Consider the following 12,732-nt stretch of genomic DNA (forward strand, 5'->3'; position numbering starts at 1 on the left):
TTCCTTATGCAAACGGACCTCCTTTATCCGGCGATTTCTCGCCATTATTCTCCGATACGAGTTTACTCGTATCATCTGGTGCTTTCATTTCGTGCTCATCTCCCAATTCGACCCCAAGCTGATCGACGGAGGAAATTCTGCATCGGTGACGGCGATCTCTAAGTGCGAGGAAGACACGCCCACATATTTTTTTTCCATTATCAGTTCTTCGGTCTCCAGCATAGCCAACCTCTTTCAATCGACGATCCAGAGATGCTAGCGCTAGAGGAAATTGGTCAGGCCGTGTATACACCGTTGTGCTTCAACACGAACGTACCTGGCCCCTATGCACAGCCGAGTTACTTCAACGCTGGAACCCAGTCATGGCAACCTGTCTATTAACAGATCCGATAGGTCTCACAATTCGACAGACCGTTCCTCTCGCCACTGCCCATGCCGAGCCCCACATCGTGTTGGTACCCCCAAAGCCAGAACGTGCAATTTGGATACTCATATCCATACCCGGCGAGCCCGATTCCAGCGCCTCCCTTTAGTGTGCTAAGGCCCTCTTCGGTGTCCTACCCGCGACCCGAACCTGACCTACCAGATGAGCCTCTGCTATACACCGCTGCACAGTCGCCTTACCAGCCCCTCCAACTACCATCGCCTTCATACCAACCGCCTTACAATAGTGTCAGCCATATGAAGCCCCTCGACATGCCATGTGATTTGGTGATGCCGACTTTGGAACCGAACCTACTGGAGGTAGCCTTGGTTTCACAGCTCGAGCACCTGACTGCAATTGTCAGAAAATTGGAGTCTTGGATGGATGCAAACGAACGCTGCGTGGGCGATCCACACGCCGCGACGAGCCATTGCCGCACAGCCGCCCCACTGCCCGCTGCAGCTGCTGTCACGTCCTTGAATCTTCCCCAGCCAGCTCCTCCGTGCAACCCCAGTATCAGGGGAGTTGAGGGCGAATTGTTAGACGATGACCCACTCCCACCAGCTTTGATCTCTCAGTCGGGCAACTCCGATACCAGTCCATCATCGGTCCCTCACGTTGTACTTGTTGTTCTCCCCTGTTCAATAAAAATGGAGACATCAGAGGGTGTGAATTCTTCGCTCGGCAAGAGAATAGCTAAGGAGAAATTTCACAATTTTGATGGTTTAAGTTTTAATGATGAAGCAAATTCAAATGATGGTGATGTTGCAAGAATGAATCAGCGTCTAACATGAAGACGGTGAAAGTGAACAGAAGTTCTGGGAGCCTGAAGCAAGAGCTTGAGACAATTATGCCCCAACTGGAAGATGAGAGAGAAAATAGAAATGATAGGAAGAGCCAATTTTCAGATGTTATGAATCAAATTAATAGCATCTCTATGGAGCTTGTTAGTTCAACGGAAACAAATTTTGTTGAAATATTTGTTGATGAGAGTGCTTTGTCTGTAAAAAAGTTGGTTGAGCTTCGAGTAAGAACTGGAGAATTGGTTATGAAGGAGATTACATTCTTTCATACGATGGAAATATTGAAAAAGAGGGGGCAGAGGAAGATTTGTGTATTTGACCCAGGAGGGATACGTTATTTGGTATGTCGTGGTTCCACCTTGAGGGCAAGGTGAATTTTAACCGTGGGGGAGTTGATACGAGTATATCTATGGAATATTCTCATATCTCTATTATTTCATATATTATTGATTTAGCGTATCTTTCTTATTTCTTGATCACTAAGTTAGGTTATTAGGGAGTATTATAAATAGAAGCCTTTGTTATATTTTGAATTAATCATTGAAGAAATACAATTTATCTCTTTATCGCCTTTTACTTTTCTGCAATTTACTTTTCCGTCTTTGTTCATCGGTTGCTCGACGGAATTCCTTCCGCGATGGACCTCTTTTAAATGGCGATTTCTCGCCATTATTCTCCGATACGAGTTTACTCGTATCAAATGATTTGGAAAGTCAGTCTAGAATTCTTTAGAAATTACGAAATTGAAAAATGGCCCTCCAATTCGAGGCCAACCTCCTATTTGGACTGGCAGTCTAAAACGTGGTCACCTTTTGTGACAATTCAAAAAAGGACTATGTATATTAACAATACCATGAATAGTTAAATATGCAATTGATCTTGAAGATGTCGTTCACCTAAATAAAACATACATATTTTTTTACTCAAAGCTAGGATTAATATCTCATTTATTTTTAATAACTATATATATCAACATAACTCATTTAATTACAATCCTAAATATTGACTATTGATATACTACATACCTTATAATGTGATCTCCTTATGTGAGCATCACTCTTGTTTGACGCACATTTAGCGTTGTTCGTTTCGATTTATGAATATATTTTGATTCTAATACATTAAAAAATGTTATTGAAATTTTTAATTTTACAAAATTCATAAGGATTGATTTGTTTCCTAAATAATTTCAAATAAATTAGTAAAATAACAAATAAAGCTTTGAATTTTATGAATTTTGTGAATTTAAATTTCAATGACATTCTTTAATGTATTAGAAAATAACTATATATATAAATCGAAACGAACAATACTAAACATACGTCAAATAATAGTGATGCGCAAGTACGGCAAGGAGCTCACATAATTAAGGTTATATAAACATATCATTCCTCCCTAGACACTATTACCAATATTGTCATTGTTTGGCTCATCACAATTATTTTTGGAGAACAACTCTTTTGTGCTCGACTAATTCATACATTCCAAAAGAGATGACAATTAACTGTCTTAATTAACACTTGACCACTTCAATTAAAACTTCATTTAGTGGCAGTGCGTGCTCCTTATAATTATACAAGTCTTTTACATTATTGTTTTTAAAATAAAAATGAGTCACTTATGCCACTCACGACACATAACTAAGTAGTCAAAAATTATAGTACAAGTAGTGAATGAGATTTTTTTATTCTAATCACAACATAGTCAATTAACTTATTTAACCTAGTATTAAAGGTAGTTGAGTTAGTGCTTGAGAGTGAACAAAGAATAAAACTAGTGTTAAGAGTAGTTGAGTTACTACTACTTAGTAGTATTCCTCAAACTCTGCTAACATTTTCTCAAGAGAAATATTAATAGTTCCTCATTATATATACTAAAGATGCTAATCTTGTCACCCCATCAAATTTGGACACAATCCTATTCTGAGTTGCAAGTTAATCGAAATAAAATTTTATTGAGTTATAAAATTTCAGTTACGGAGTATAATCTTAAACGTGTGGGTTTCATACTAACCCAAAAAGACTAATCCAACAACTAACAATAAAGTTCGCATATGATCTTTATAATGAATGCATAATAATGAAAACTAGTCATATTAATAAAATTTAGGACATATATATACATTAAATAAAATGGAAGATCAATTGTTTAGTTATTTATCTCATAAAAATATTTATTGGAATGTAAAATTAGTCATCAAATAACGCAGATTAATAGACAATAATTGCACTTAAATCGATATCATCATGTCAATTCTAAGTGTCTAATTGGAAATTTACAATCCTAACCTCCTAATGACAAGCTCTTTGAGCTAATGTACGAGTTTCGAACTGTATAATACTAATAGAAACTATCTTATTAACGCCCAAAAATATCCTGATAACTTTATTAAACAAGTACTCCCTCCGTTCCTAATTAACTGTCGTTCTTTTTCATTTCGGTCCAGTCCCTCAATAATTGTCACACTTCATTTTTACCATAAATGGTAAGTAGGTCTCACATTCCACTAACTTACTTCACTCACATTTTATTATAGAACCAATATAAAAAAATGAATCTCACGTCCCACTAACTTTTTCAACCAACTTTTCTTTACATTTCTCCATGCGCATTCACACACGCTTACAACACATAGACTGATAAGACACCTATTTGCATCTATCTCAGTGAACGCACATTCTACGCTGTCTTATCAATATTTTGTGACACGCGTTTTTTATGCCAATATCTTCATGCTTTTTCCCTATTTTCCCAAATCGACCACTCTCCTAATTCCCACTTTCAGCTGTCAAATAACTGCACCACTAATAAAATTGTTTTAATATTTTAATTAATGATTTCCACAATTTTCCCACACAACCGAACAATATATATTCACATCCATCTCGCCTCTCACCTTCCCATCATCAAACACATTCACACTCACACCACTCTCTCTCTCTCTCTCTCTCTCTCTCTCTCTACAAACCATCAATGGAGTTGCTGCAGCTCGGCCTCGCCTCCCTCCTCTTCCTCCTCTCCGCCGCAATGGTTTTTGTAGCGCGCCTAAAGCCGTATTGCGCCTGCGAAACTTGCCAAACCTTCCTCACTTCGGGGTGGACGCTCAAGTACAACAATCTATGCGATTGGTACACCCACCTCCTCGCCGAATCCCCCACCGGAACCATCCACGTTCACGTCCTCGGCAACGTGATCACCGCCAATCCGGCTAATGTCGAGCACATGCTGAAGACGAATTTCGTCAATTATCCCAAGGGGAAGCAGTTCTCCGCGATTTTGGGAGATCTCCTCGGCCGCGGCATCTTCAACGTCGACGGCGATCTGTGGCGCTTCCAGCGCAAAATGGCCAGCCTCGAGCTTGGGAGTGTTTCGGTCAGATCCTACGCCTTCGATATCGTCACCTCCGAGATCGAATCCAGGCTTGTTCCGCTTCTCCGATCGAGATCCGATTTCGATCTGCAGGATATTTTCCGTCGATTCTCCTTCGACAGCATATGCCGATTCTCCTTCGGATTGGATCCGGAGTGTTTAGTTCCGTCGCTTCCGGCGAGCGATTTCGCGGCGGCGTTCGATCTCGCGTCGAGGCTCTCGGCGGAGAGAGCCGTTGCGACGTCGCCGATTGTGTGGAGGATGAAGCGGTTTCTCAATCTCGGATCGGAGAAGAGGTTGAAGCAAGCGATTAGATCCGTCCACGGACTCGCGGAGGAGGTGATTAGGCACAAGCGGGAGCACGGCGGCGGCGGCGGCGGCGACGGAGATCTCCTCTCGAGGTTCATGGCGACGACCGACGACGACGTCTTTTTACGAGACATCGTCGTCAGCTTCCTCCTCGCCGGCCGCGACACGGTGGCGTCGGCGCTCACCACCTTCTTCTGGCTCCTCAGCCGGAACCCCTCCACCGTCGAATCGATCCGCGAGGAGTCTGACCGCGTGATGGGGGAGTTGAGAGACGAGGGCGCGACATTCGCGGAGCTCCGGGAGATGCACCACCTGCACGCGGCGGTGCACGAGAGCATGCGCCTCTTCCCGCCGGTGCAATTCGATTCGAAATTCTGCGAAAGCGATGACGTTTTACCCGACGGCACGTTTGTCTCGAGGGGAACTAGGGTTACGTACCATCCGTATGCGATGGGGAGAATGGAGCGGATTTGGGGGGAAGACCGGCTAGAATTTGACCCGAGTAGATGGCTCCAAAACGGAGTTTTCAAGCAGCAAGACCCGTTTAAGTACCCGGTTTTTCAGGGCGGGGTTAGGGTTTGTTTGGGCAAGGAGATGGCGTTGGTGGAAATGAAGGCGGTCGCACTCTCTCTAATACAAAGGTTCGATATTCATGTGACTGGGTCAGGTCAAGGTCCAAAGTTCATGCCTGGGTTGACTGCCACTCTCCGTGGTGGCCTACCCGCAATTGTTCAAGAGCGGAAGCATTAGGTTTCGAAATATACGTGCTTCCGCTTCAGATTTGTACATACAGAACTCTTGTGTGTACAAAACGACCACATTTTTCTCGTGGGAACTGCGGCCGAGGGGACAATCGGTAGGCAATAGTTATGGTTCGTGCAATCCGACATAGCACACCATATGTTTGTATACATGTGGCGTTTGAGTAGTCGTAACCTGCTGTATTATGTCAGTACACGCCACATGTATACGAAAAAAGATCGTTCTAGCGACTATTAAAAGAAGAGAATTGTAATTAATTAGAAGATGGTTCTTACACGTGAAATCAGATTCACATAGTGGATACAATAAATTGAACATTGTATTATTGTTTATTAAGGTTGGACCACACATTGTAATCAATTGGATAAGCCAAATAGACCAACGTGAAGTGTTTCGTCACATTATATGATTTTATGTTTGTAATTAATTAGTATTGTGTCTATTTCATGAACATATATATATTACTTGGGGTCATTGTCAAATAATTTATTCTCTTTATAGTATCAAAAGGCTTGGAGTCGTTACATGCACAAACATAATAACTCGCTTATAAGTTATAAAAACATTTCACTTTGGAATATATTGATACCTACTTGTCGTAAGATACAACGGACTTATCTTGAAAATTATGTCTCCTCCATTTGGACTTTATGCAGATGTATTAAGTTTATTCGATGATTAATTTAATTAGAATCCTATATACCCCTGCATACTCCCTCCGTTCCATAGTAATGAAGGTGTTTCTTTTCGGTACGAAGATTAAGAAAAATTGTGTTAGGTGAGTTAAGTAAAGGGAGAATAAAGTGGAAAATGAAAAAGGTAGAGAGCTGAAAAGAGAAAAAAGTAAGAGAGAGTAAAGTATGTGTGGAAAAATGTGTTCACTTTTACTAAAAAAGGAAATGACTCTATTACTATAGAACGTATCAAAATAAAAAAATGACTCTATTACTGTGGAACGGAGGAAGTACATAATTTAGATAGTGTTTCACATGCATTACCGCCCAATGTTTCTATTAATAATCACCAATTGATTAATTACTATACCACTCGACAAGCATACATGATACATATATAATCAAATAAATTAACTAACAAATGCATAAAATAACCTTGTTTTATTTTTTATTTTTTTCATTGCTGGCAACAATCATTAATTTGATTTCTTTTATTTTTTTCATTGCTGGCAACAATCATTAATTTGATTTCCTCTTTTAATTTTGCTGGGCAAAGAGCCATGCACGTCGACGTATTACTTTTTCATGTATAATTAATTACAGTGTCGTATTCAAATTACTTGGATATTAGTATTCCACATTATTAACTTATTATATACTCCATATTTTAGTCTCTTTAAAATATTATTTTGCTACATCAAGTCATTTTTAAACGCCGTTGATCAGTTTGCAGTTGTCAGTTTTATAATTTTATGAATTAAACTAAGGTTGAGTAATCAAGTACAAGTTGTATTATATTTAATACTAGCAAATTAGTCAACTCAAATATAAATTTTAAGACACCGCCGCCATGCCCACTTTCACACATATACTATTAATTTATTTACCGGTATAAACGATCGTTGATATTAAGCAAGTTCATTCCGATAATATAATATAATGAAACAATTAGATCGATTGCTACAATTTCTAGGTCAAGGCCATCATGTGTACTTATGTATATACGTGTATTCTAATCATGGGGTTGTGGAATCCATATGCAATTTTTGTTAGGACCGTCGACTCACGACTGCAATATTAGTTTAATATTGTCCGCTTTGAGTCAAGTTCGCACTGATTTGTTTTTTGGTCACTCCCATAAGGTGGGTTGGACAAGAATTATATACACCTTCCAACTTCCTCACTCATCCGATGTGGGATGGGTTTGTAACCCAACAAACCTCCCCTCAAACCGAGACCTCATCGGGAACACAGTTGACACGAACATGAGTCGTTCCAATCCTGACCCCTGGGTCATCCAAGGTCCGACTCTAACCCGAGTCCTTCAGGGCCTGACCCTAACCGAGGCTCATCTAGGCTCGACTCATAGCCACCTGGGCTCTGATACCACTTGTTAGGATAGTCGACTGCAACATTAGTTTGATATTGTCTGCTTTGGGCCAAGCCCGCACGGATTTATTTTTGGGTTACTCCTAAGGGGCCTCAAACTAATTAGGGTTGGACATGAATTATATACACCTTCCAACTTCCCTCTCTCATCCGACGTGGGACTGAGTTTGTAAACCAACTATTTTATCTTATCTTATAGTATTATCAGTTATTTCTATGTATAGACAAGGTAAATAAGTAGTACTAATATTAAAAATTGATGTTGCATGTTATACGGGTCTACAGAAATTGTCAAGTGTAATTTCTGATGTTAATTAATTTAGAGAAATATGAAGTAAAAAGCATATATTTCACTAATTAATTAGATAACTTGGGGTCCTTCTTCAACAATATATTATAGATATAAAAATATATGGATAATAGATAAAGGGAGAGATCGAGCTTTATTATGTCATAGAAAGAGATGCATACATTTGTTTAATCAACTTCATAAATTGATTTAATGACAATTTGATACCGCTCATACTTAACTGATTCATATATTAAGTCCATTTGGCGACTATTGTTTCCTCAATTGGACAACTATGTTGTATATTGTCGACGATTTCTAGTTTTTCCTCAAATATAGCCATATAAAAGAAATAAATATTTATATATTAAAAATTAATGTATATCTAATTTATCTATTGTTACATTTTTTGTGTGTGGACAGCTACATTGGGTCCATAATTTTATTGCACATATTATAACATCAAAACACACCTCAATATAATGTCTACTCTATTTACTACACCATATATCTATTCTCTTAAGTTTAATTATTGCAGTGAATAAAATAAATGATCCAATTAATCATGCGCACGATCAAGAATCTTTATCTAACCACTTAGACCTAATCACCTCTAGCCAATAGAAATGCAGCCTCTAGATTTAGAATCGGAAAATGTGCACTAAACAAAGGTAGCAAATTTGCCAAGTCACGAGATTAGACACCACTAATTACGCCACAAACTAATGACTAAATCATTAACCAACACAAAAAAATATATTAAAAAAAAACCAACAAAAAATATATTAACGAAATTCTAATTTGTTTTGTATAATATTCTGCAGAAAACTGTCGCATGTCTTAATCTTTGACACACTCATAGATTTTGGCGTCGATAGTGTTCGATTGTCGGTTGATTGACCATGTTCTTAACTAAAATTTGTCATCTTAGATTTGTCTTTTTTGGAGGGGATGTGTGTAATTAATCAGCTATCTTAGAGTTTTGATTACAATTAATCGCCCATGTGATATGATGTTAGCTTCTACATAGGTGTGTATGTCTCAAATCTAGTGTTACTTCACGTGAATGTGACTCAATTTATTTTAACACAAGAAATTCCCGCAAGTGTACAGGGCTAGTGTAGCACAAAACAAGCAAGAGTATCGTATCCCACAGAGACAAATTGTATAAACTCAAGTACCACAGACCGATGTTAACTACTATCTAGACAAACCAAAAGGGTTGGTTTTGGTACGTAACTAGTAAATATAAACAAAATAAAACAAGAGACAAAAGAGCAAGTTTCAAATAAGAGAACGAAGTAGAGTTGTGGATCCGACTACAATACCCACAATGTAAACAACTCAACAACTTTGATTACCCATTGAAGTCTCTAGGATTAGTAGGAAAGTTGCTAGTCTAGGCTAAGCCCCCTCTCGACTGCACTCAACCCGTTGATTAACTATTAATATTGAAGTCTCCTTCTAATATTTAACAATTAACTCCTTTAAACAAAAGACTCAAGCCCTCACTCTAGAATTCCTTCTCTCGAATGCAAATTATCTAGGCGTTGTTCATTCTTTTATCAATCCTAAACCGGCATCTCTCGATTACACAAATCTAGGTCAACATATCCAATTGATAGCTAAGCAATTGAATTGAAAAGGCATAAGAATGAAACAAAATAATCTCAAGAGCGTAGGTAATCAAAAGTAATTAAATTAATCACAAGTGTTCATTGTAGTCTTCATCAAAACTCTACAAAAGATTTAGCTACTCATATTCAACTCAAAAACACAAGAACAATCCATAAACATTGAGTTGAACAAGAAAACTAATGAAAATACTCCCAAGGATGGATTAAACGGCAATTCGTCTTCGTCTTCAACCTTGTCGAGGATTGGGACTCCTTGTCTCTCAAATCCGCTCTCAAACCTTCAAAAGCTGCTTCTAGGGCGTGTGTGGTGTGTAGGGTCGAAAACCTAGGTGCCTTTTATACCCGGGGCTGAAATAAAGCATTTGTAATGTTCCGCACAAATCGCCCGGCCGGACGATTTTAAGTCGCCAAAACACCCGGTCGGGCGAACTCTCTGGACTACGTCCTTTCTATGCTCAGAACGCCCAATCGGGCGTTTCGCTCAAGCACGAACGCTCGGTCGGGCGAAGTCTCTGTACTCCAGCCCCGAACTCATTTTCAACGCATTTTCACCTGTTTTAACTACAAACACTCGACAAAGTCATCAAAACGCCTAAATAGTGGATAATGGATGTAAACTCAAGTAATATGCTACAAAACACTGAAAAATTCACGTTAAACATCCAAAATACTTGCTAAACTACGAGTTTATCAGAATGTTAGTTTTTATTAATCTCCAAATTCAACATGATTAAAGTGGTGGAGATTGGAGAAGGTTTTGGTTGTGATGAAGATGATCTTGGAGAGGTTGATGTCCTAGATATCCCTCTATATTCGGAATATATGATAGATGAGCTCAACGCTGTCAAAAAATGGGCAGGGCCATGAATGGCGATTAATGAGGTGCTCATCTTCACTCGGTTTACATGCTAATTTGGTTAAAAGTAATTGTTGTCATGAATAAAAGTCATAGTGCATTCGAATAAATTGTTGTGATTTAAAGTGATTGTTGTTCTTACTACAAGACTCAGTTTTATTTATTTCGATTATAATTGAACCGATCTACTCTGACAAAGCTTATGGGTATGAATCAGAAAAATAAGAGTACGATGCACATGTGTATATAGGATAGTGATCTATGGCAAACACCTCTTAACCAAATAACTAGAGAACAAATAATAGCCACAAGATCAAAAAAATCAATGGCTAATATTTCTGTAGAAAGCGTAACAAATCGTGCGCAGGAATCGTAATCGTAAATATTAGTGGAGCTGCACGAGGCAGCGCAGCTTCTGCCTACAAAGCTTGCGTTGTTGGATTTTCCATAGGCCACCGCCATGTCGTTGCAGCCAAAGGCAGTGAGCACGTTCTGCGTCGACAGCGTAAACTGAGTTGCTGACAGATCAATGATCAAGCTTCGGCTTTCTGACGAATTGTAGCAGTTGAAAGCTAATTTTGGGTAATTGACCCTAATCTGGGTTAGGTTAAGGTCGTAGATTTCTGCATTGAGAGCGGAGGGGTATGCTTTGGGGGGATTCGTCGACGTATTGCAGCTGATATTGAAAGATTGATTCATGTAGCAATTTCGCCCAATTCCGAATGGATATGGAATCGATAAATTCCCACATTGATCCACCAAGCATTTGCGTTTAGGAACTCGTATCAAATCTAATCATCATAATGTTTCATAAAGATTTAGGTATAATATCCATTTAAATCATTCAAATTCTAGTCTTTCCTATAAATTAAGTTGAAATATTAAATCACAAAATTGTACATTAATATTAAACAAGAGTGAAGTAAAATCATGCTAAGAGTGATGTGTTTTGTAAACAAGAGTGAAGTAAAATCATGCTAAGAGTGATGTGTTTTGTAAACAAGAGGGAAGTAAAATCATAATAAGAGTGATGTGTTTTGTAAACAAGAGTGAAGTAAAATCATAATAAGAGTGATGTGTTTTGTAAACAAGAGTGAAGTAAAATCATAATAAGAGTGATGTGTTTTATAAATAAGAGTGAAGTAAAATCATAATAAGAGTGATGTGTTTTATAAATAAGAGTGAAGTAAAATTATATAAGAGTGATGTGTTTTGTAAACAAGAGTGAAGTAAAATCATAATAAGAGTGATGTGTTTTGTAAACAAAAGTGAAGTAAAATCATAATAAGAGTGATGTGTATTATAAATAAGAGTGAAGTAAAATTATAATAAGAGTGATGTGTTTTGTAAACAAGAGTGAAGTAAAATCATGCTAAGAGTGATGTGTTTTGTAAACAAGAGGGAAGTAAAATCATAATAAGAGTGATGTGTTTTGTAAACAAGAGTGAAGTAAAATCATAATAAGAGTGATGTGTTTTGTAAACAAGAGTGAAGTAAAATCATAATAAGAGTGATGTGTTTTATAAATAAGAGTGAAGTAAAATCATAATAAGAGTGATGTGTTTTATAAATAAGAGTGAAGTAAAATTATATAAGAGTGATGTGTTTTGTAAACAAGAGTGAAGTAAAATCATAATAAGAGTGATGTGTTTTGTAAACAAAAGTGAAGTAAAATCATAATAAGAGTGATGTGTATTATAAATAAGAGTGAAGTAAAATTATAATAAGAGTGATGTGTTTTGTAAACAAGAGTGAAGTAAAATCATGCTAAGAGTGATGTGTTTTGTAAACAAGAGGGAAGTAAAATCATAATAAGAGTGATGTGTTTTGTAAACAAGAGTGAAGTAAAATCATAATAAGAGTGATGTGTTTTGTAAACAAGAGTGAAGTAAAATTATAATAAGAGTGATGTGTTTTGTAAACAAGAGTGAAGTAAAATCATGCTAAGAGTGATGTGTTTTGTAAACAAGAGGGAAGTAAAATCATAATAAGAGTGATGTGTTTTGTAAATAAGAGTGAAGTAAAATCATAATAAGAGTTATGTGTTTTGTAAACAAGAGTGAAGTAAAATGGAGTATTAGAGAGAGATTAATGGATTATGATCACGTAAAATTAAGACAACCATCACACGATTGAGCGAAATGATAACGAAAAGTGACAATACTTGATATCGAATATTATTTACTTCAAAAGCATATTCTTCAATCTTTATGATCTAAA

The 12,732-nt window shown here is 37.6% G+C and overlaps 1 protein-coding gene across 1 annotated transcript; it reads left to right on the plus strand.

The window, feature by feature from the left end:
- Positions 1–4,050: 4,050 nt before the first annotated feature.
- Positions 4,051–6,094, plus strand: LOC121746235 (cytochrome P450 94C1-like; the record flags this gene model as incomplete). Its single annotated transcript, XM_042140173.1, has 1 exon — positions 4,051–6,094. A coding segment is annotated over one exon (1,605 nt), but the record flags the coding sequence as incomplete, so codon positions are not given.
- Positions 6,095–12,732: the final 6,638 nt, after the last annotated feature.

This window comes from Salvia splendens, chromosome 8 (genome assembly GCF_004379255.2).
Source record: "Salvia splendens isolate huo1 chromosome 8, SspV2, whole genome shotgun sequence".
Lineage (NCBI taxonomy): Eukaryota > Viridiplantae > Streptophyta > Magnoliopsida > Lamiales > Lamiaceae > Salvia > Salvia splendens.